The sequence below is a fragment of the Sparus aurata genome, chromosome 17 (assembly GCF_900880675.1).
Source record: "Sparus aurata chromosome 17, fSpaAur1.1, whole genome shotgun sequence".
NCBI classification, from domain to species: Eukaryota; Metazoa; Chordata; class Actinopteri; order Spariformes; family Sparidae; genus Sparus; species Sparus aurata.
The window spans coordinates 17,345,054-17,369,497 of NC_044203.1; the positions used below are offsets into that span (position 1 = coordinate 17,345,054).

At 39.7% G+C, this 24,444-nt stretch overlaps 2 protein-coding genes across 9 annotated transcripts; both read right to left on the reverse strand.

The window, feature by feature from the left end:
- Positions 1–585: 585 nt before the first annotated feature.
- Positions 586–13,164, reverse strand: zfat (zinc finger and AT hook domain containing). 6 transcript variants are annotated; one of them, XM_030393691.1, is made up of 24 exons: positions 12,971–13,164; positions 11,644–11,802; positions 11,342–11,509; positions 11,058–11,186; positions 10,724–10,828; positions 10,503–10,625; positions 10,316–10,389; positions 9,709–9,797; positions 9,456–9,545; positions 8,957–9,105; positions 8,443–8,534; positions 7,997–8,145; positions 6,919–7,891; positions 5,658–5,784; positions 5,326–5,558; positions 5,141–5,222; positions 4,607–4,726; positions 3,572–3,745; positions 3,327–3,415; positions 2,668–2,806; positions 2,312–2,418; positions 1,435–1,525; positions 1,132–1,229; positions 784–1,054 (listed from the first exon to the last, which is right to left on the reverse strand). In XM_030393691.1, exons 1-24 carry the CDS (start codon positions 12,987–12,989, stop codon positions 854–856), a joined length of 3,780 nt encoding a protein of 1,259 aa, XP_030249551.1. In that variant the 5' UTR covers positions 12,990–13,164; the 3' UTR covers positions 784–853. The 6 variants fall into 6 exon arrangements, with proteins under 6 accessions (XP_030249553.1, XP_030249549.1, XP_030249554.1 ...); XM_030393693.1 differs by lacking the exon at positions 12,971–13,164 and having other exon boundaries at positions 586–1,048; positions 11,644–12,918; XM_030393689.1 differs by lacking the exon at positions 12,971–13,164 and having other exon boundaries at positions 586–1,054; positions 11,644–12,918.
- An 808-nt stretch (positions 13,165–13,972) lies between these two features.
- Positions 13,973–24,124, reverse strand: LOC115567289 (protein tyrosine phosphatase type IVA 3). 3 transcript variants are annotated; one of them, XM_030393698.1, is made up of 8 exons: positions 23,745–24,099; positions 22,824–22,903; positions 20,329–20,818; positions 17,520–17,657; positions 17,262–17,354; positions 17,037–17,167; positions 16,626–16,700; positions 13,973–16,203 (listed from the first exon to the last, which is right to left on the reverse strand). In XM_030393698.1, the coding sequence occupies exons 4-8, from the start codon at positions 17,613–17,615 to the stop codon at positions 16,086–16,088; spliced, it is 513 nt and encodes a 170-aa protein (XP_030249558.1). In that variant the 5' UTR covers positions 17,616–17,657; positions 20,329–20,818; positions 22,824–22,903; positions 23,745–24,099; the 3' UTR covers positions 13,973–16,085. The 3 variants fall into 3 exon arrangements, with proteins under 3 accessions (XP_030249558.1, XP_030249556.1, XP_030249557.1); XM_030393696.1 differs by lacking the exon at positions 22,824–22,903 and having other exon boundaries at positions 23,745–24,124; XM_030393697.1 differs by lacking the exons at positions 22,824–22,903; positions 23,745–24,099 and adding an exon at positions 23,242–23,353.
- Between the last annotated feature and the right edge of the window lie 320 nt (positions 24,125–24,444).

Consider the following 24,444-nt stretch of genomic DNA (forward strand, 5'->3'; position numbering starts at 1 on the left):
ATCATTAGATGCTTTATTGCCAACAATTACATCTTAACGTACATTCATAGCTTAATTAAAACACCTTTAGTAATTAGATCACACTGTATAAGTTATCTTTCTGACTTAATCATATTTAAAGGACTGTTTTTACAACCCAACTTCCTTATCAAGAACTAATTTAAATGCACCTTAAATGTAATGTGATGTGTCTGTATTCCTAAAAACACAATACACAATACTTATTAGTATTCTTAATGTTGAAAACTGTCTTCTTCAGTGACATCAGTGGATAAAAACTCCAAATTGACATCATAATGCAAGGTGTAAAGTGCCACACTCCGCAGTCCATTCTGCTCTTATGCTTGCAATTTACTCCTAGATAAAAAATAGTTTGGATACTTTGGAAGCACATTGCAAAAAGTCTGTGCTGTTTCCTTACAAACTATATTTTAACACATGCCAAAAGCTCACCATAATGTAAAAAACTGTACCAAACAAAAGAATTGTTGATAACTATTTGTGACAAAACATTTCTAACAACAACTGAAAAAAAATCAACAAATCTAAGATCAGTTTTTTAGTAAATGAGTCCACTCCAGTGTATCAAGCAGTGTGGGACAGGGGCTTTATTTAAATATACTCTGTAAGTACAAAATACATCACATAATAACACAATTGCACTTATGGTTTTTATTTTTACCACGTGACTGAATAGTAAATCTGATTGACGTAAATCCTTCACGTTGACGGGGAAACATTCACTAAATCCTGATTTGATTGTTTAATGGTACATAATGTTATCTTACATTTTTTTAAAACTGATCCACTGATACTTACTGATAAACAGGTCTATGTTGAATTGCTAGCATTACTAGTTGATTTCTACAGTGTGTTCCTGGACATAAACAATATAGTGGTGAGTGTTATCTCCCTGAGTAAGGACTGTCAGAGCCTCCAGGCCATGCCCCTCCTCCACCACCATCACCTGGTCACCAGTCAGACCCCCCTCTGCATTCACCACCATCAGCTGGTTGCTGACGTTACCGACCTCCTGCTCGTCAGCCACCTGCAACTTCAGCCACAAGTCCACATTAATGTTTTGCTGTAACCACACATGATTTCCTGACAAAGTGATGTGCTGTTTTATACCTGTTGTACGACGGTAACGGTGCCTGGCGCCATGGCAACCATGGAGGTGACAGCGTCATGAGTCTCTGAACTGTATTCGGTGATCTGCTGGATATTAACTGCAGACAAAGAAACACATTTAAGCCTTTTTATGTGTAAAGTACATATGCAAAGGCACATTAATAACAAACATGAACCCAAGAAACAGAGCAGCACTTCCCCTGTTTATCTGTGGGCAATTATTATTAATTTTTTTTTAAACGTGTCCGTTGGTTTGTCTAAGTCAGCTATTCACTGTGTGTTTATCAGTGTTGCTGTTGTTACCATTGTCCTGCAGGTCTGTTACAGTTGTGTCTGTCAGCAGCTGCTCTCCATCGTCCACAGGAACACAGTGGGCTTCCACTGCCTCCCCCAACTGGATATTTATACACATGGCATGAGATTGTATCATCCTGAAAACACTGGCTCTGACATATAAATATCACTGAGTACTTCAACTGATATTTTGGCCACAGTTTTCAAGTTCCTGAATCAATTCTCTTTTTTTTTTTTTTTATGACAAGAGATTGTTTAGAACAGAACAGAAACCTCCATGTCTACACCCATGTTAGTGGTCCCATTTTGCTGTTCTTAGACATAACGGTGCTTGAGCTCAATGCTAGTGTTAGCATGCCAACATGTTCACAATGATAATGCTGTCATGATGATCTTACTAGGGTTACTTAGGGTTAGTTAAGATTAGTTTAGCACAGTACCATCCTAGCGTTTGCTAATTAGCAGTAAATATCACTAATGTAGCTAATTACATTGTAATTGTAATAGTACTGACCTTGGGCACAATTTTGATGGTCTTGTACTTTACATGGGTATTTCGGTTACTTTATACTTCTTCTGTGCTACATTTATATAGAAACTTTATGTACTAGTTACTTTCCAGATTAAATGTTGCTCTGGAGCCAAATATTTTTGGTAATTTCTTTTATCAGGAATCATTCAAAAAGCACTGATTCTGTTAATTATAAAAAAGTTTCACCATGCATGTCTGCACAAAAATCACAGCGGTCTATCTGAAATGTCAAAATATTTCTCTCCGGTTCAAAGTGGTGGACCGACTGATCAACAGACAGAGACAGAGCTATCATGGCTAAAAATAACCCAAAGCAGTTTTTCACTGTATCTAGCGCATATGTATACTGCTTACCTCCCAGGTGCCCTCCACCACTTTCAGGCTGTGTTTGCTCTTCAGGTGGCGGTTCAGCTCCCACTTGGTGCCATAAACAAACTCACATTCAGGACACTTAAGACCACCTAAACACACACAAAAACTGTTAGTTTATGCTGAACGCACCTTTGGCTCTGTACAAACCGCACACGTCAGGCAGTATCTACACTTACACTTGCCACACTTACATGGACAAAATGTGTCATCAATGGTAGTAATCATTCTCTAACTATGCACTGTATTTATCACTTTATACCACTATTAAAGCTTGTCAAGAGCTGTCTCAAAACAGATACTTAGGTCAAGATGTGGCAGTATGAGAGCGGAGACAGGACCTTGCTGTTCAAGAGCATCAGGGTTAGGCAGTCCAGGTCCAGCATTGTGATATTTCTGATCTGGGTGTTTCAGGTTGTAGTGCCGCTTCAGGGGACCAGCGATGTTACAGGAGTAGTGGCAGTGAGCGCAGCGGAATGGCTACATTGAAAGATAAACGCAAATCAAAAGTTAATGCAAATCAAATATCTGTGGAGCAGGAATGCGCATCAAATACTGATTCATTTTTTTTGTCATTAACATGACAGATAATGGTCAGAGATTAGGTTATATCTATGAACCTTTGGTATCGTTTCATTTTGGTCAAGAAAGTGGCGATAGAGTATCAAATGGGAGTTACAGATATCCAATTTTACCCTCCTGAACAGTGTTTACTACAACCTAATCGTGCATAGTTTGTATGAAAAAACAAAATCCTACTGCTGGATCACATCTTTGATTTGTCTATGACAAAAAGTAATTAAAAAAAAACAGTTAGAAAAAATAAATAACTACATTACAATAAATCCAGAGTACATTTTCAAAATCCCCACACAATGAGGATGAATGACATTTTAAGGCAATTTCATCCTATTGATATTTTATAATTCATACACATGTAGTGGAGTGTAAGGGTGATATTTCTACATACTAAGGCTGTAAACTTAATGTGTATTCTGACCTTAAACTCAGCGTGCTGCTCCACATGTCTGAGCAAGGAAGGTTTAGAGACCGAGGTGAAGTCGCACTCCGAACAATGAAACCGTTTGCCTGAATGAACACAAAATAACAGCTTCTATACTTATTAGCACTTTTCTAGCATACTTAAAGATAACACAGATAAATACATAAAAAACAGCAAATTAGCAGTGACAACAATGATATTAAAAAAAAAAACACATCATCAATGACAGAGAGTGTACGTACCTTCATCACTGTGGCTCAGTCTGTGGCTTTTTAACGTCACTTTAGATTTGAACTTTTTACCACACAGATCGCAGAGGTGACGTCTCTCTGTGTTGTGTCGGTTCATATGAGTCTTCAAGTTACTCCTGCTGCGGCCTGCATAGTCACACAGGTTGCAGACATATGGCTTCAAACCTGCACAAAAGGACACAAATTTATATATACACACTTAATAAGATTTCCAGCAGTTCAGCAAAGACAATAATAACCGTTGTGCAGAGCAATTACTTTTTGTGGGCTTGAGGTACATACAAGTGTAAAGAATTAAATGTTATTTGGTCAAATGTTGGATAACTGGTTGGGTAATATGTCTTATTAATATGCATTTTGTTAAATGGAGGTACTGAAGGCATTAAAAAAAACAAGGCGGTTGAATAACTATAGACTGTTTTTAGTCCGGCTGAAAGCAGCAAGAAAACAAAGCAACATAAACCTGCTGCAAAACATAATGAGCATATGCTTTGCTGGGTTGTTTCTGTTAACCAGCTGTTTTCAGTTTAGAGATTCAGACCTGAGACCTTCACTAACACTTGTGCTGGATTTATGCCTGCCAGCTACTTCAGTTTCAGGACAGATGTGACTTCAATGGAATAAGTTCATCAAGGTAAGCTTAAGCAAACAAGGACTAAAAATCCACTTCCTCAAGTCAAAACATTGCACATCATAGCTAATGCAGATTATGCATAAAGCAATTGCATTAGATTTCCAGATAAATCCGCATGACATAATGAAAGTGCTTGTCTCATAACTTTGATGCAAAATTTGCCAATTGGCATTGCCAGATTTAAAATGTTTTCATCTTTGAGATGATGCCAGCAACAAAAACATGGAGATTTTGGTTTGTGCTTGACCAACAGGCCAATTTCCTTCAACGTCTGTCCTCCTGGAGGACAGCCAAGAGGGGGAGACAGATGGAAGCTGGGATCACACGGTAATCAAGCAATGAAATACTGTGCATGAAAACTGTTTCCACACACACACATCACAAAATCACACCTTGGTGGGCCCAGATGTGCCGTTGAAAGTCACTGCTGTTCTTCAGGAAATAGGAGTCACAGTAGGGGCACTTCTCTGCACGCTGCACCATCAGTCCTTTGCCATGCAGAGGGAGTGTGTCTGTCAATACATGCAAAACACAACACACACAGAATTAAACTGCTACCTTGGAAACTCACAAGTAGAGAGTGACAAAAAAACGCAACCACGGAGGTGACAAAAAAGAAGGAATCTTTAGTCCCATAGTTATAAATATAAAAGTTTCTGGTGCTTGGTTCTTACATAAAATACTGTACATATAACTTTGTCTTCTACTGTGTGTCATAACAAGGAGGCACCGTGTGTTAATAGGAGATGTGAAATGACTGAGCAGTCAGTTTTCAGCCTACAGTTTGAATTTGGTGGAATGAGCTAATGTCAATACATACTCACACTAATTTAAAGACGTGTTTGAAATGGTTTTAAGTAAACAGACATTTGGCGGTAGTGTGTGTGTTTTGTCCATGTCTGTAGATATATCAGTGTGTTCTTTACCTGGGTGTGATGTTTTGATGTGGTGTTTCAGTCTGTGCTCTGGACAGCTGTGCTGACAGACTGGGCAAGTCACGCTCTTCCCCTGAAAACAAATACATAAATACATCCAACAAATGTACCCAAGAGAATCCAGCAGTCGATGTTTTCAACAAGTTATTTTTCAAGTCAGGTGAAGGGCTGCTTACCTGTTCCTGGTGCGTCCTCAAATGGGCTTGAAGCTTGTATTTGTCAGGTGTGGTGTATTTACAGCCAGGATTCGAACAAGGCAGCAGCAGGCCACTGTGCTTCTGGATCTGGTGGCGCTTTAAAGAGCTTTTGGTGATGGAAGAGTAGCTACACTTTGAACAGTAATGTGAGTGCTCCTTGGTATGTGTGCGGACATGGACATTATAGTGGACTTTATACCAGAAGAGTTTACCTGTGCAACATAAAAAAAGACTATTCAATGCTCAACCCAGACAGAGGAAAATAATAAATAACAATGTCATATAAAGTCAAGGAGGTTTCATCATCTCACCACAGTATTGACATTCCAGGTCTCCGTAAATTTTCCTGAGCCGTTGGAAAGTCTCCATATTAAGCTGAGTCTTCTGAAGAGATGAGAAAACCTGCTGGAACGCACTCTGATGGAAAACCTCCGACACCTACCAACAGCAAACAGAGAACAGGTCAGAATGTATATGTCTGGAGGAGAAGAAAAGATGCTTCTAAGAGGAACTCTTGCAAAAGCATATGTGATGTAGTCTAACTAAATCATTTTAAATACAGCATTGCTACTGTAATAGAAGACAGTATCAAGAGGAGTAACCAACATTTTAAGATATAGGAAGATGAACTTCTTAAGAAGGGATCTCAGTTATATTTAGTATAATAGTTGTTATTATTATTCATATATATACTATACTAAATTAATAATAAATAGGGTGACTGAGTCATAATCTTTACTCAGTGTTATCATTACCTTCTATATAAATACATACAGAAGGATATCACATTGGCAGGATAATCAATAGTAATGTTATCATAGAGGAACTAACCAGTGGCGGTTCTAGATCAGTTTTAATAGGGGGGCCAGGTTGGGGCCGGCTTTTTTGTTAGGGGGCACATACAACCCGGAAAAAAGGATAAATCCCTCATTCAGACAAAGCAGTGTTTACAATTTCAGCAATTGTGATTGGGTAGTAAACTGCTGGGACACTTTATTTCTGCCTTTCCCTTCGGTTCAAAATCATTGCAAGAAATCTGTCATTGTATTATTAATGCAGACTCCCTGTCAGGGGGGCCAAAGGGGGGTCCAGACTCAGAGTTACGGGGGCACTGGCCCCTGTTGCACCCCCGCCAGAACCGCCCCTGGAACTAACTATTGGCTTCCACTGAAGAATTTAGTGCTCAATATAAAGTCAAAACAATTAGTCGTTTAATGATAAGTTGGTTGACAGCAGCTATTTTTGATAATCAATTAATTCAACTGATTGTTCAGTTATTTTTTAAGTCAAACCTGTCAACCTTTTCTTGTTTCTCAAAAGTGAAAATTGGCTGCTGTCCTTCAAGTTAACGTTCTATCAAATGAAATATCTTTTAGTTTTGGGGGCGTTGATCAGACAAAATAAGACACTTGATGACATCACCTTGGGCTCAATAGTGATGGCCATTTTCAACTGTTTTTTTTAGATATTTCATAGGCCAAGAGATTCATCTGCAGATGAATAAATTATAAAAAACAATCATTATCTGTGGTCCTCGCTCCTGTCTTTCTCTAGTCCTTGTAATCAATTTACCCTTTCTGAATCTGGAGTTTGTCCATCCTCCGCTTTAGGTGCTGATGACAAATGTGTGTTTACAGTCACATCACACACAATTGTATTTCCTGATGATAAAGATGTGCACATGTTTTTGGCTGCGTCTGTGTTCTCATCAGCTGGGTGTGTGTTTTCTTGAGTCCTGTCCTCCATGAGAGGAGTGTGAATGCTCTCTGGTGATAAAAATGTCTGGCTATTGTCTTCGGTTGCAGGGATGCATGAGTCTGTCATGTTGTCCAGTGACTTCTCCCCAGCTTTTGCTTCATCCTGTCTGTCAGCAAGAGTTGTGGTCTCCATGGAAATGGCTTGATGGAGTAGTTCCTGGGAATCTTGCTGCGCACTTCTGTTTTCTAATTCTCCTTCTTTCCCTTTTTCTCCCTCTATCACCTGCACTTCTTCTGCACTTTCACCCCAAGCTTTATCTCGTTCTTTCTCCTTCTCCTCTCTGTTGTCCGTCACTGCTACTTCCATCTGCTGCCCGTCCCCATCTTGCCACTCCACCCCTCTTACACCATTTCTTCCACCCTCCTCTCCTGTCCTCTCGTCTTCACCTGCCTGCTCTATCCTGTGCTCTTCATTCATCCCTTCCCTCTCCTCATCCCCCCACATGCCTCCTCCAGGCTGCATTAGATAGTAGCTGTTGTTGATGCAGTCGGCAAAGGCTTGTTCCTGGTCCAGCTCAACGTGAGACTCTGTCAGGTGACCCCTCAGCCTTTGAGAGCTGACAAACTTCCCGTCACACATGCAGCACACATACAGGAAGAGGTGCTTCCTGACATGAGCGACAAGGGCGACCATCTTGGTCGCAGCATGGTCACAGAGGAGGCAGGCGAAGGGACGCTGGGACCCGTGGACCAACAGGTGGCGCTCCCGCTCAAGCTGATTCTTAAAGCGCCGGTTACAGGTGGGACAATGGTAGAGGAGCTGTCTGAGGCCCTGACGAGTCTTTAACCTGGACAAGATGAACAGATCAGATGGGCAGGTATGGTATGGTTGTTAGAGGTAAAGATAAATATATATAGTTAGGTGAACTAGTGGCGAAAAATTCGGATCAAACCTGAGTTGTTGGTAACTCTGTTGGACAACAGGGTCTTTCAAGTTATGTCGTTTCTCCATGTGTTTCAGCAAGTTTTTCACATCCGAGTACTTTTTCTCACAAAAGCTGCAGTGCTGCTTCACTTTCAAATGGACTCGCTCTATGTGGACCTGCATTGGCCAAAACACAGAATTGCTGTGTATCTGCACCCTGAAGATTGATCAAAGCCATCTGGATGTAGAAATTCGAATGAAAATCATCATCCCCAAAGTGGGCCAGTATAAACAAAATAAAATAAAACTACAGCAACAAATAAAACCCAAAACTACATACAGAACATGTAATCCACTGACCGTCATGATGATATTTACCCTCAAAGTTATTGTAGTATGATGATAAGGAACAACAACCTTTAACTTATATAATAATACTTACATACATAAACAGTAATAAAGTGCTAACAAGACCTTGAGGTGTCCTGGGCTGAGGCAGTTAAAAGGACAGTGCTGGCAGCTGAACTTCTCTCCAGTGTGCTTCCTCAGATGAACATTTAGGTTGGCTGTAACAAGTAAAACCAAGGAAGTAAGCAGGAGAGACAGCAAGCAGCTATTACAGGAATTCAAAATAGTTTGTAACTAAACAGTATATTTTGTCATTTAAAGATAACAGAAATTACCATGGTCTGTGACTTAAATTCAAGGGTACTTGATTATATACTCAAGGAGCAGTTAAGTCAAAATATTTCTACAGCCCCCTCTCACCCATGATGCGAAAAGGGACACTTAAACAATTGCATAAAAGTAACTGCACCCATTTGTATTGGCATTGCTTCATTTTGCAAACATGTGCCATCAGAAAAAATGTAAACATCAGATAAATACCCAATACGTGGGAACCATCACACACCACCCAAAACTTTTCATTTTCAAGCTGAAATGGCCGCGTGGGTGTAAACAGTCTTTCCGGTGAGCCTGGATGTACCTTTGATGGCAGATGCGTAGTCACAGTGTGGACACTGGAACGGTTTCTCCTGGGTGTGTGTCCTGAGGTGGGCGACCAGCGAGTGTCTGAATTTAAAGATCTTATTACAGAACTCACAGGCGAAGATCTTCAACTGGCTCTGAGGTAAACTGGGAGAAAGAGAGTGACAAAATCATAGTTAACTCATTAAGAGTTGCTGGTGGGGTGGTGGAGGTATTAGTCTATGTTACCTATGAAATAGATTAATTTCTTCGACTAGATTTGAGCTGCACATTTTACCAGTTAGAAAACTAAATAACTTTCAGCCCCTCAAAAAACGGGAAAAAATAAATCTAAAAATCTATTTTCTGTGGGACTGTTAGACAGGAATCATTTATTTACTGTAGTGTGTGTCTTGTAGTTTACAAGGAAGTATTCAGCTATACTTTACCCATAAACAAAGCTACAACTTTGTTCAATCACTGTTTAACAATTTAAAAGAAAAATATTCATACAGTACTTGGTAGCATCTTGCTTGATAGAATATTCCTGGAAGCCTCTGCTGGCTGCTGCTGCTGCTGTTGTTGTTGTTATTGATGTTGTGTCAGATCTAGGAGAGAAAACACAAGTATCAGACTGCTGACAGAAGATAACACTGATCCATTATGTGGATATACAGTTGAAGAGTCAATTGTCATTGCTAAATCTTCTATAACAAGCTTTTTGATAATTGGACTATCTATAGGAGATAGAGCCAATTTCCATTTTATTACCTTGGCTCCTGATATGTTTTAGGATCACCTTCACAGACAGTGGCATCATTCGCAAGGTCTTCTGACTGACTTTGGAAGACTGCAGACTGCTGACGTCCCAGAAAAAAAAACAACCAAAAAAAAATCAATAAATAAGCTCACATAACACTGGGATTCACAGATCCGTTCAGATCAAATACATATTAGATAATGATAAATGTAAAAAATCTGAGAGAGAGAGAACAACACACATTTTATCCCAAAATCATCATATTTCAAATTTGGTTGAAATGCAAAAATCGTACGACAATTTGCGTTTCAGAAAGAATATGTTTTGGAGTACTGCAAATTCGTCTGTCAACAGTTATTATTACATTAATAGTTTGGTTTCTCTGACTGGGAGACCATTTCTAAAAAAGAGATGTTGCCGCTAAATGTAATGCTGCACGTTGTGAACACCACAAATTCAATTCTATACACATTTGTTATATTTGGGTAGAGGTTTAAATCACAGAGATATTTCAAAACCTGTCTGCCAGGCTAGATATACTAAAAGAAAGTGAGAAAATATATGCTAAAGTTTGAGCGAGCCAACCTTTTAAATGCTCCTGTGTATTCGTGTGCCTACCTGAGGTTGAGCCTTGACAGCTGCAGACTCTGTTTGTGCTGAACGGTCCTCTACTGGAACCATTTTAGAAACTCCTGTTGAATTATAGATAATACATTTTAGTTATGAATATGCTTCCTATAACGGTCAAATCACATTTTAGTAAATGTTAAAAAAGTAACAGCACTTGTGGTTATTTAAGGCTTACCTGGAAGTCTTTCATCTTCAGTCAGAACAACACTGATGACTGACTTCTTGTTTCCTGTTGCTAGGCATCCGTCTTTGGGGATGCGGCTTCGGCTGGTTCTTGGGGTTCTGGAGTTGCCACCGTCTACAAGCAGAGAACACGAAAGGGTTCAAACTAAACCTGAACCCTACAATAGAGTAAGAATTAAATTGTAGAAACCTGATCCTGCACTTTAAACTTACCCTTTTCTCTTGTGAGTCCTGGTCTGGATGAGTTTTGTTTTGTATGCTTTGGACCTGGATCTGAACTCCCAGGACCATCAACTCCAGCCCCACCACTGATGATCCCTGAAAATTGATTACTGCTATTGACCAGAATCACTTGAATCACCGTCTACAAGAAAGGTTCCTTTTTTTTCACAACATGGCTAGTTTACAAATTATTTAAGTATCTATAATTATAGTAAGGATAATTCCCAGCATGCTCCCTCAGTCCAATCCAATGTTTTTAATGTTGTTTCCCAAATGCCTCTTTGTCTAATATTAACTTTTGTTATTACTGGTTTGTTACACTCACCATTCTCCTCTGCGTTGTCCTCTTCTTGCTCTTCTTTAAGGCATATGTGTTTGAGGATCTGTCGTCTGTTGCTGAATGAGCGATGACAGTCTCTACATTCCAGCCCCAACGTCCCTTCGTGGCTTTCTCCTAGCAGAAAAAAAAACAGAATACAGAATGTAGTCAGTTAACTTAACCAGCCAATTCAAGATTTGAGTGACACTCCCGTGCAGAGGGTTTTTTTTTCCAGTCCTATGCATGAAAACAAAGAATTATGTGATACATATAAACAGCAATGGTACTACCTTCTATCAAGCTACATTGTCCACTGCCCTCCTCCTTATTCCCTGCTCGTTCACTTTTAACATTATCCTCTGCAGAATGGGTGGAGTCAGCCTTGCCGTCTGTCAAATCAGTGCGAGTCTTCTTTGTTGAGCCTTTTGGTCGTCCTCGCTTTCGCTTCACTGGGTTCTCTGTGGGACGCCAAGACAACAGAAAACACAAAACCACTTCAGACCATAACCAACAATACATAGTGAATATAATGATAATGCTTATACTGTATACTTTTTTAGATGATTTTGTTATTCTGACATGCTAATCTGACCTGGGAGCGTCTCCACAGGCGTTCCTACGAGGGGCTGCAGTGCAATGATGATGTCATCAGGAGGATCCTGTTGGGGGTGTAGCTGGGAGCAATGGGCCAGCAGCTGAGAGCGACTGGGAGAGAAGAGGTTGCACAGCCGACACGAAAACACGGAACAACCTGGAGAGAGGGGAGAGATTAACATAATTTGTCTGCTCGAGCAAATATTGTTATTAAAGTTATGTACCTCATCCCGACTACGCTTATCTAAAACATTTCATAGAACATGTTTTTGCTTTGGTTTGAAAAAATGTATTTAATCATTGTACTGTTTGGCAAACAGACAAATTAATTAAAACTGCTTAAAATGGTGTTACTCCAGTGGACTTCAAAACTGCCTTAAATTAAATTAAATTAAATTAAAAGTGCAAACAATGCTCAACCAGGGAGACTCTTTTTATTAAGTGTTAAATTATCTACAACATAAGGTATTATGTTATTTACAATTTGTTCATTTTTTTCTCTTCCATTTCCCTTTTCTTCTTTTTAATTAATTTTCAATGTTATATGAGTTAAAAGCATAGAGGGGAAAAAAGGGAAATGGAAGAAGTTTGCAACCTTACTTATAAGAGGTGATGGGTGATTGCATGTAGGCCTAATATAATGCTGGAGTATAACAGTGTTATTTACAATTGTTCAATTTCAACCAGCACTTTTGGTTTCACAGCCCACATATGACAGTACAGGCTGCTTTGGGCTCAATCACCTGATACGTAACATGGCATTCACGGTGAATGAGGCTCACACCCTACAATTGGACAATTCTTCAGTCCATCCATTTTATTTAGAGAAAGTTAATTTTCCTATAACAGAGTGACATGTTGCTTTTCTTTTTTTTTGTAAAACTTGACCAAAATCATTATTATGGAAAATACGAGCTAGCTTTTATGATATCTTGCTGCTTTCCTTTTTAAAATAAGGCTCATAATTTTCCTTCGACCAAACGATTTCATCTTATTTCAAAACTTTCACAATTTATAATATAACGTTCGGGGTCATATCGTTGAGCTAGAGGGCTAACGTCAGTCAACTTTGTGCCCTCAGTAGCAAACACGTCAAATCCTTCAAAAAAGCTGTCGTCACCGCCAGCTCTGGACGAGCATCTCGTTCCTTCATTACTAAACATAATTTACAAATTCTATAAACTAAAAAGACATCATAATGTAAACTGTAAAAATCAGTGTGGGCACACGTTTTAAACCAAACACGTTTGTTTATTTTGATAAAGCCCAAACTACCATGAAGACCCGACGAACATATTCGAGTTGAAGCTAGCCAAAATTCTTACCTGCTTTTTGTCCGTCCATCTCTCCAGCGTCCGCACGACAAAAGAACACTAATTTATCGATGGTTTTGAGGCATCCTACGACTTAATGTAATCCCTGAAATAGGATTTAGAGCATAATTTTACATTACGCACATAGAAATTTATGTCGAATCTGCCACACAAGTCCTTCCAAACAGCGGACGCGGACAGCGGGGTCCAGTGTTGCTGTAGTCGGCAGAGCAGCGCCCCCTGTGGCAGGAGGACTGTACTGCGGCCGGTGAGGGAACTACAGCATTCTTGTGGGTTCATTTCACCTCAAAGAAATAATTTTTTCCCCTAGACAATGTAGTTTTGATCAAGTATTTACAGTAAACATTATGTTTAGGATTTTATGATTTATAATTTCCACTAGAGTTGAGCTTAAAGTGACAGATAGTGTCTTTTGATGCTGGGTTTTATGAGATACTTACAATAGTCAGTGTATTACCTGCTGCCGATGACCATCAGCTCTCCCCCTTTGTGGAGAAGCAGGACATTGTACTGCTCTAAACCATACCAGCAAGACGTATTCTAGCCATCTAAAACACTTCCCACCTAAATGTAACAATTTTGGCGCTTTTTGTTGCAGTCAAACTGCCTTTTCCTTTGGTATTACATTCCCTCAACTGTACAAGATCATGGTACTACAAGCGGAATGTCGTGTCTAAGGGAAGGCTGTTTGATGGCAAAAGAGCCAGAAATGTTTAAACAGATATGTATTTTTTAGTTTGGGACTTTTTTGTGTCTATACATCTTGCTGCTTCTATGGTTTACAGTGGTAAAAGGCCCTGCTTCCTGCTGGTGCCACCTGCTGCTTTTCCACACAGGCACAGATAGAAGTGACAGAGATAGAAGCAAATCAGTAGTTGGCGTAACATTAGCGTTTTCACTGATGGAGACAGTTCTTGGCAGGTAAACTTACATAAAGCACATTAAATAACGCTGCAAAAATATTGATCAACATAGACTGATGGACAACAGTTATATAGGGACGATGACAAAACCTTTATTACAATGCAAGAATTTACAGACATACAGACATTTACAGCATTTTATGTTTTTACATTAAAAAAGTGTCCGCTCAGGCCAGTCCCAATGATTAGCAATCACTAAAGACTACCAAACACACACACACACACACACACACACACACACACACACACACACATACATACACACACACATATTCAAAGAAACACACACACACACGCTTCATATGAACAAGTAAACTGTTTTTTGTTTGTTTGTTTTTTAAGGGTAAAAGCTTTTAGGTAAAGATTGTAGATCCTATTTCCTCTCTACATCTCTACTGCTTCTTAACCTCTATTTTACATCCTTTGCTCTCATCTGTCCGGGACATGATGTTTTTGTAACAGAGATGATGAGAAGATGATCATAAGCGACATACTAATTCATAAAATGCTCGTGCCCTACAATCAGCAGAAAAAAATAAATATATATCAATTTTGAATGTGTCATAAGTGTCATAAGCAGTTGGTTACATGCATCATTCAGGAACAATACAGATAAGTAAACTCAACCCCACAAGAAAATATGTATAAGATACTGTAAGCTAGCCTAAAAGATGTGATGGTGCACTGCAATATCTGCTAGGACTGGATCAGTTACTCACTTATCCAGTTATATATCAGTATAGTTCAGTTGAGTGAAAACTAAGAGATCGTGTCATGGACTACTGATTAAAGAAAAAATTCCTCCCTGACACAGGAACATAAAAGAAATATATAATAATGTATATAATGTATAATACCTGCCATGATCGAATTTCCTTTGCACATTATTATAGTCAGTGAATGGAAGGAGTGGTTTACCCAGAATTAAAGTGGAAAAATAGATCCCTTATTTTATATTATTTACAACCGGTTCACATTGCTGTCATTTTAGAAAGTGTACTGTGTCATTATTTAAGAATAATTGACATTTCCTTTTGTTATTATACACATATTTACTTTAAACCTGCCTTGAAATCAGCTGCTGCTAACAAAGATGTTTCCTTCTGTGGGTGTCAGTAAACGGAGCATAATGTACTGTAATGCACACACAGATATGTAAACACATGAGCGCAATGAAGTTATATAAGAACAGTGACAGTGACAAAACCAAATGAAGGCGTTATATTGTAACGAAATGCTCCATATAGCATTTCATTTTCAATGAGCCCTTATAGCTCAAGTAACAGTAGGAGCAGACAAGGAAAAATTAAAAAGGGGGTCAACTTGGAGAACTGATGCCAAAAAATGTGTCCTCAATGGGTTTTTCATGCCTGATAACAACCTCAAAGAAACACTTTGAAGATTATGCTGAGGTTAAAACATATTGCAAATATGAACAAAATAATTACCCAGCTGGCGCCGGATGTCAGTGTAACGTCAGGAAGACATTGGACATGAGACATTTTAGTTGGAAATTAAAATTGGCCCAGTGTTGGCTAGATGTTGAATTTTGGTTGGAATTCAAAATCTGATGGTCATAGATTGGGTAGATATCAATTGCCAATGTTGGATAGACGCTGAATTTTGTGTACCTAACAGAACCACTAAAAACCAAAGCCAACTGAGGAAAATCCAACTGCATTCATACAAAATATCCAACATGATTTGAGGTCCTTCAATCAACCTGCCACCATATCTGTCCAGGTGTCTCCATATGTGCATGCTACTGTTTATATTTGAATTGTTGTAAATTTCAATGTGATTAATAGGAATTAAAATATGACCCAACTTTCAAAACCAAAAGTGTTAATAAAAAGCAGATATGCCTCAACTATTTTTTTTTGTGATTTTCTCTCCCTCCCTCATCTTTTCCATAATTTTCTTCACTGTAAACTATATTATGAAGCAAACATGCCAATGAAAGACAAGAAATCTTTACAAACAATTGCTGAGAAAACATTCAAAAGATTCCCAGGGTACACTTGGGCTAATGACACCCGGGTGTTTTAGTGTTTTTGATAGTGACACAAGGCTTGTGTGGTTGGATTCCTGAGAGCATTTGTTGAGGGGTACAAGGTGTCTTTGTGTGTGCGTTTGTCTTCCTGTGCACGTGCGTATTTACGTGTGTCTGTGTGTGTGTGTGTTCACATGGTGCAACACTTGTTCTTCTGTGTGTGAGAGTCTTTGAAGCGGAGTCTCTGCTTGGATCGATATTTCTCCAGGTAGGTCAGCTGTTTGCTATTGATGGCTCCCCGGCGCTTCCTGAAACACACAAAAAGAAAAACAATTTATGGTGGAAGTGAATATTTAAAATGCACATTTGAATACTTGTATTTCATATAAACAGAAAATTACAGATATAGTTTTGATATTTTATCATCGGTCCGGATGAGGATTCATTGGATCCATTACGGAATGAGAGGAAATCCATGACGAATACTCTCCTGCCATGATTCATCTCTTGCATGATGAAAACATTCCCTAACGTTTTGTTAATGAAGCGCTCTAAGTGGCAGTGTGCGTTCCTGTCTGGCCCCTTTGTCTTCTTTGACACCACCACCAGATGGCACCAGATGAAAACAATTTTAATTTTTACAAAGTCTGTTGCTCTGCTCTTGTAATTTGTTGTTTGCACGTTGAAGATCTAGTATGCGGTATATACACTATACATAAAATGTACTTACTGTCTGATGAGTTGGATAGCATCTTCATACTTCATCCCACTCTCAATCAGAGCAAGAGCAACCAGTACAGGAGCCCTGTGTGCATAAATATACACACAAACACAGAGTCACGTTTGATCAGTCTGATGTTTGAGTTAAAAATAATGACAGTTCATCTGCACGATCCTAAAAAAGTCTCAGAAATGCTGTTTGGAAATAGAATGATCAGGCTGCAGCTACTGTTTCTGTCTTGTGTTCGGTCATTTCTTGCCAACAGCATATATGTGTATATATATATATATATATATGTCTAAGATATATATATATATATATATATATATATATATATATATATATATATATATATATATATATATATATATATATATATATGTTCATGCACTTTCTTTCACTGTTTGGAGTGTCTCTTACCTCCCCAGTCCAGCCACACAGTGGACAGCCACGCAGCATCCTGGGTCCTCTTGAAATTTCTTCTTCAGCAGACTCAACCAATCATCAACCAGTTTACTGGGAGGCGGGGCTCCATCATCAAATGGCCAGTCCTGAAAGAAAAGGCAAAAGAGTTACTACTGGCACTCTGTACTTTGAGGGTAAATGCTGTACATACGTGTGCGTCTGTGTTTAGTGTGTGCTCACCACCACATTAATGCCATCTTTCTCCAGTGGTGTTTTATCATAGGTGACATCACAGACTCGAACAACTGTGGTGGCCCCGTAGCGCTTCAGGTCCTGAAGGGAATGACAGAGGTAGGAGATAAAATTAGTTCAAACGTGTATTAGTTGTATCAGTTTCCATGCCATCAACAAGTGAAATGACACGAGGTACTCGATGTGTATGTCTACACACACACATACACACACACACACACACATACACACAAGCACATATGTTACCTCTATGAAGGAGCTGAGTGTGCTGTCCGTCGGGTTGTGTGTGATAAGGAATCTCATGTTCTTGTGGCACAGTTCCACTGGAGCGGGTCGGTTCATGGTGGCCAGTATGACCTTTGACAACCCTGGATGACCTCCGACCTTTATGTGTGAGCAGTTAATTGTTAGTCATAAGCCCAATGTCCACAATGAATGACTGTATATAACAAAAAAAAAGACTGAATATGGTTTAAAATATTTGAGTCACACTTTTTAAAGTTTCTTAGACATTTGCTTATTAAAAAAGAAAAAGGTCTGAGCGATGCTTTTGCTGCTCTCATGCGATTATTCTGATTTGTCCGTGTATCACTATCACTCTGACACCAGTAGGCTTTCCTCACATGACATTTTAACATGGCCCAGTTGGAAAAGCACAGGTGTATATAATAAAATTAATGATGCCTGAATTCCGTTTAGCTGCTTCAGTTTCAGGGCCCTGCAGCCGCTCACTCTCACACCGGTATGGCTTACTGACGCACTCGAAAAGATCAGAGCCATCGTTTACGCTATTACTAACACCTGTGCGTTTTTTCCTCATCTGCATGGTCAAAACGTCTGCTGTAGGAAAGGGTGCGTTCCACTGAACCTGAACACACACCCACTAACCCACTTTGACATATTTTCAAAGGCAGTTAAACCTGTTAGCATTTTAAGAAATCTCAGAACTCACCACAAGGTCAAATACTAACAGTTCCTTTATGTAACTTCCACGCAGTATAGAGCAGAAACAAGCCAGAAATCCGTGTGAACGCTAGAAGTATCTCCCTCGATTTTTATTTCAACGTGGAGGCCTTATTCAAACGTGTCGCTCAGCTCAATTGGGACTCTCATTCATACCTTTCATTCTGTTTAAATGTTCTATATTTTCAGATATTTTACTCACTCAAATTAACTGAATGTTCAGAATTCCCAAAGTTTCACACTTCTTCACGGTGTTCAACTCAATTTCATTCGTAATTTCAGCTAGCAACTCCAAACTTTCACAGCTCTTTGGACTTTCTCACGCAAATGTAACTTCTTCATATCATTCCTACACAGTTGTAGTTTAATGAAATTCTCAATCCTCCTCAGATTTTTAGTGTGTCTTGGGTGGAATATTCATCTCTGACATCATCTTTAAGGGGGAGAGCAGCTGAAAGAAGAAAATGTTGCCCTCATGTCCACAAATTTCCCTCTTCATGTTTCAATTTATACTTCAAAATGTTGGTAAATTTGTGCTGGGTTTACACACTGCAACTGCAAGTCAAGCAGACACATTTGGCACTGCGAGCCTCTAAGTTCAGCTGCTCACAAGTTAAATCAGGAATGTAGATCAGCTCCCAGCTATAGGTCAAGTAATGCAGTTCAGCTCCTAACTTTTTGCATCTTTCAGCCCATTCCCACTTTTCTAATAATTCATATTGCTTCCTCCACTCTTTCATGCATTTTCTCTGTGAAAGTTCGATCTATCCGCTCATTCTTTCAGCAAAAAACTCGAACTTCAAGATGTTTTTTCATAAAATATGGGCATTATTGAGCTTTTAGAGCCAGAAATTAAATTTCGCATCAGTTTTTTTAAATAAATCTTAAATATTCCACATCTTTCACACATAATTGATATTATTTCATTTTAAAAGCCAGCAATGCAGTTTAGCAATAGCTTTTCAAAATTCAACATTCACACCACAGTATCTTCAGAAACTGCCTTCTCTAGTGGGATACCAGTGTTCAAAGAAGGATGTAATACTGCAGCTAAAGATCCTAAACCCCAACAGGTGCTTTCACCTGTAAGCTTGCTGCGACCTCATCTCACAGCTCTGTGGGCGGATACAAACTGTACCTGAGGTTCATCTCCCTTACTGCTCAGTTAACATCTCGCACATTTATTTGCACATTGCAATACCAGTATCTACTGCGACCTTGCACAATCTAGGTCAAACTTTTTGCACTACTGGATAAATCTGGACATTCTTCACCTACTTTAAAATCGGTCACACTCTGTTTATATTTATATTCACACTCTATTCATATTTTCATATCTTTATTATGTCGTTTTTATATATTTTTTGGTATTGTTTGTTGTTTTGCACCCACATTTTTATTGATTAGGGTGTATTTTATCATTTCAATTTCACTGTTATGAATAGATATATAAATACTTCCCTTAATAAAGTCTTAGATGTAAAAAAAATTTTTTTTAAATGTCTGTCTTATCAGTGTCTCTGTGCCAATGTAGAAGAGTATCTCTTCTACATTGGCAATGCTCGTGTGCACATTATTTGAATATGATAAGAGGGATATGAGTGTATTTTAGGAAGGAATTTTAATTTCAATAATCTTAATTCAGAGATGCCTCACATTCCATGAAGCAAACACAGTCACTATTTTAGAGTAATGATAAGGACCAGGTGTCTTCAGAGTCCTCAGTAAACAAATGCTGCGTAGAGAGCAGAGCAGAAGTTGTGCGGTAACAGGTTTACACTTCCCAAGAAACTAGGAGAGGCATATCTGGCAACTCCTCTTCCCAGAAGCATTGGCATATTGACAGGGTGACAGATGTTATCTGTCAATGCATTTTTAATCTATTTATTTTAAGGAGGAAAAAGATGAGTGATTTATACTTCTGTGCAAGGCCTGGGACATAAAATATTGTCGGAAATTAATCGTACGCCCCTGGAACGGAAAGCCAATTTCAGCTCATACTGACCAGAGTATAACTACCACATAATTCACTATTTACTGTAAAGGTGGTGCAGTGCAAGAGTAAAAAAGTGAATAACTTTTGCCCCCTCACCTTTAGCTCAAGCTCCAGCAGTTACCTGCAGTGTCTTCAACTTATACCAGGTCTCAGGTGACTCTGGACTTCCTGTTTTGTGGATCTTCTTATTAGGAGACTGTTTATAGCCGTTCAAGGTATTATCCCAATTCTGAGTCCAGTCGACTTGTATTACCCCATCAGTTGACTGTATCCTATAGTCCTGGAGGGTACAGGGTGTCAGCTCTCTCTCTCTGTTTTGTCTCTTTGTTTTTAATCTCTCGGTTTGTCCGGTACTTTTCTCTCTTTGTCTCTCAGTGGCTCTCTCTTTCGTTCTCTCTCCGGTTAGCTTTCAGTGCCGACGCTCCACTTGTTACCCCATGAGCTGGCTGGTTCAGAGGGCAAAGGCCAACCGTCCTTCAGGTTTTCACGGCGGCAGGACTGTACGGTCCATTCCAGGCAGGGTCTAAATGTGTTGTGCGTGGCAGTAGTCACCACTCCGCCGCACAAACTCCATCAACCAACAATTCTGAAGTACAAAACAAATTGAAAGAAAAGTTTACTTTTTAGACAAGCAACTTTCAGAACAACAGTCTGGAAAAGAGGGACAGGTACGATTTCAATAACTCAGCATTTGTTTCAGTATTCTTAACACAGTATCTATAAAATCAGCCCATACTTTACTGCAAAATATACTAATGATAGCCTAAATCAGTGATGTGGAGGCCAGCAGGAGAAAGATGATTGGTGGATGTAAACGCACAGACAAAATCACAGCACTAGTTACAGATAGTTTCAAACATTAAATAAAATCTACAAACATTAGGACCACTGATATATGCAAGTGAGTTCTGACACTGCCGTGTCTGAGAAGTCAGTTTTGTGCACTGCACATACACATACATACGCATGTACACATGCATGTACACACACACACACAACACAACAAAACTCATCATCTCAAACAGCGTCTGACCGGTGTCAAAAAAAAAAGTGTTCCTACTTTCATAGAACAGATGACAGATGCTGCACTAGCTAGAAAATCTAATACATGATGTGGCTCACAATATATTAAAAAAAAGTTATTAGATCAGTCTGCACACTATAGACTAAATTCAATGTGATCCAAAGAAAAAAGAGACAAAATCTGAAAACTGGTGATCAAGCTAAAGTACTCGAGGACTATAGCAGGTCCTCGTAGAGGAGGTCTGGAATGATTCATTCTTTTGCCAATTTACTTGACAAACATTGTAATATGAAGTGGTTGCTGGCCAGTGAGTGTCATATGGAAGAATCAAACACAAAGAGCAGCATATTCTGGCATAGCATTAGGTAAACTTTTAGCTCAGTTAGCTCAGTTAGCTCAGTTAGCTGTGCAGCTAGTGGTCCAAAGTCAGAGCTCGGAGTGGTTTTATAAAAAAGGAAGGGTTGGGGCTGGCTGGTTAGCAGGCTAACTTCAGTAGACATCCCTGTTTGACATGTCAAATCTCTTCTTTCTTTTACATTCTGCCTGTAATTTTTAGTTAATTTTTGAATATTCAAAATAAAATTCTTACATACTGAACCTTTAACAAAGATAAACTTATAATTATGGCTGGTTTACCCAAAACAATATTGTGTCATGAGCTCATTTACCTTTACACTAATGTGAAAGACTTCAGCCTGAACTTCATCAATCCTTTAATATGCAAATACGGTATACTTGTCGAAAATTCATGTCTGACACATTCTGTCCAGGTAAACATGAAGTACTTGAGAAGTACTCAGACTGAATGCAATGGACTTATGTGAACGTTTTTTACCCAGGCCAGGATCTGACTAACAAATGCTGATTATCGGCTCCACTCTACAGTAGACATTTTGGCGGCGAACCAAGCCTTCTCACAAAGGAAGTTTCTAATGGCCTGTCTGTCTGAAAATGCTTGTGTAACTCACAATGTTATGGAAAAGGGGGCAGTGGTGTGGGGAAAGAAGAAGGTGGTCAAACATGTAAACCTCCTCTTACTTACATGCCCAAACATTCAGACAAACAACCAGGGAAAGTCCAGAGGTACTCTGGGTAATCTGTGGTGACCTCCTCACCTCAGCTCTGGCACACACGCACATAATCACATGCCATCTTACTCACTAACTCCTCCAGAAGAGTGGAGTCTCTTCTGGAGGTTGTTGACTATCTATAATTAGGAATTTATCCTGTGTTACAGCTAATCGGGATAGAGGCTATTATTTTCCACCCGGTCAATGTGTACAACACAAGCGCAACACCATGAAAAACTGAGACAAACAGGACATCACACAGAGGGCAGGTTCACTGAAACGTAGACAGACTCGACATTCAAAACAAGCTCTAAAGCATCTAGACATCAAACTAGTTTATGTGTTAACTTTTCACAAGTACTGCAGTCACTTTAGGCATTTAGCTGTCATCTAGAGCTCAGTGACTTCATTTAAAAAACGACAAAGAATCATGAGGGAAATGGCAAGACGGTAGCAGTAACTCCAATTAGAACTGTAAAGGCGATCCTCCCTGTTACCTTAGAGCGCAGTTTGGTTTGTAAAAACAGGTGTGTCCCCAGTTGGTCGTCTGGCTGCCTGGCTGTTTCCCTGTCACACACTGGGTCAGGACCCAAAGGAGTTAAAAATGGATCTCAATATTATTTCAGAGCCATGTCAGGGCTGCCAAACTTTCCTACAGTGCCTGCAATGCGAGGCTGAATTAAACACAAGTAAGCCTGTAGGTTAGTTGTAAAGACAAGGCAGGTTAGTAGTAGCCTCAAATAGGTTAAATCCTGTTACGGCACATTCCCCTCTCTTGCCCTTCAGTTATCTGGTATAGAGGAGGTTTCCTCTAGTAGAAGCTCCAATAGCAAGTCACTCTGGAGAACAAGATGTGCTAAATGCCTAAATTGGAGATGTCTCTGAAAGCCTACAGTGCACAGCCTTCCCTCTTACCTCAGTGGGCAGCTTGGCTGCTGAACTTCGAAATCCACAAACCACTCACTGGCAAAGTCCTGCAGCAGCAGCAGAAGCAGCAACAGCAGCGGCGGCGGCGGCAGCCCTACAACAGTGTGAGTGCTGACAGACAACCAGCTGACTGCCTGTTATAGTAAACCCCTGTAGACACTGAATACCCTGCAGCTGTATTTATAGCTGTATCTATACTAGCGGCTGATTCTATGACACATCAGATTTTTGTGGAAACAACTGACTCCGATGCTAGTGCACTCCTGTCTCCCTGCTCTCTCAGGCTGTTCCAGTGAAGAACTGTGATAATTAGACTACTGTGAAAATTGCTTTTCATGCTACACGTTCTTACAAGACTTCTTGAAGCAGGTTGCCACACTTCTGGCTGTGTGTCAGCATCAGGAACTTCTCCCAATTACGACCTAATGTTCATTTTTTTCTGGATTCAACCACCAAAACAACAACAGTATCTACTGAGTGATTCTCCTTACCTGCTCTTAAATGTCATCTCCAACCACAGACTAAACTTCAGCTCCTCTTGCCACAAACGAGTCCACCTGCTTTAAGTCTTTTTCCACTACTAGAGGCAAAAACATTACAAAAATGAAGTCCTTCTGCAGCAACCTGTAGCTCTGCCCCGCTGTGACACTGAACTATACACCTCTCTCTGCGCCTCCTGGCCTCTCAGTTCCTGCGGCAGTGAGCTCTATGTGCCAGATTGTAGCTCTACCTTGCTCGTAGCAGTAGTGCAGTGTGCAGGGGCTGAGGATCTGCTGTGAGCTGGTCTAATCAGGCTGAGCAGCCATCTGACCCTGACAGCCCTGTCACCAGCAGAACACTCTACAGTTAATGCTCTTAGAGAGAGAGAAGAGCCTATCCCCCTCCCTCCCTCCTCCTCCTTCTCCTCATCTTCCTCCTCTTCATCCAGTCTTTTTTTCCCTCCTCTCTCTCATGAAGAGGTGCCTTTTCTCCCCCTTCCTCTCTTTCCTCACCTCTCCTACAGGCTACAAGGTTCAGTCAAGGAAGCGTGCGGTCTCACATGCAGTCCAGTGCACAGGAACAAAATAAAAGCAGATTAGTGTTTCCAGATTATGTTTCTCTCAAATAGAAGCGAAATAATTTGTGAAATTGTGGGTCTAATGGTCTTTTTTCTGCCGTCACACGTCTGTCTGGAGCTTCTCTTGTTTTCCT

Bases quoted from the DNA above. Each gene is read 5' to 3' on its own strand.
- zfat (XM_030393689.1), bottom strand. From the start codon at position 11,827: ATGTTAATCTCTCCCCTCTCTCCAGGTTGTTCCGTGTTTTCGTGTCGG. The intron at 5,785-6,918 runs GTAAATTGATTA...TGCTGTTGGTAG, and splicing joins AAACTCCAGATTCAGAAAGG to GTGTCGGAGGTTTTCCATCA. The intron at 3,416-3,571 runs GTACGTACACTC...GTGTTCATTCAG, and splicing joins ACTGAGCCACAGTGATGAAG to GCAAACGGTTTCATTGTTCG.
- LOC115567289 (XM_030393696.1), bottom strand. From the start codon at position 17,615: ATGAACCGACCCGCTCCAGTGGAACTGTGCCACAAGAACATGAGATTC. The intron at 17,355-17,519 runs GTAACATATGTG...CATTCCCTTCAG, and splicing joins CACTCAGCTCCTTCATAGAG to GACCTGAAGCGCTACGGGGC. The intron at 16,701-17,036 runs GTAAGAGACACT...TTATGCACACAG, and splicing joins TGTGTGGCTGGACTGGGGAG to GGCTCCTGTACTGGTTGCTC.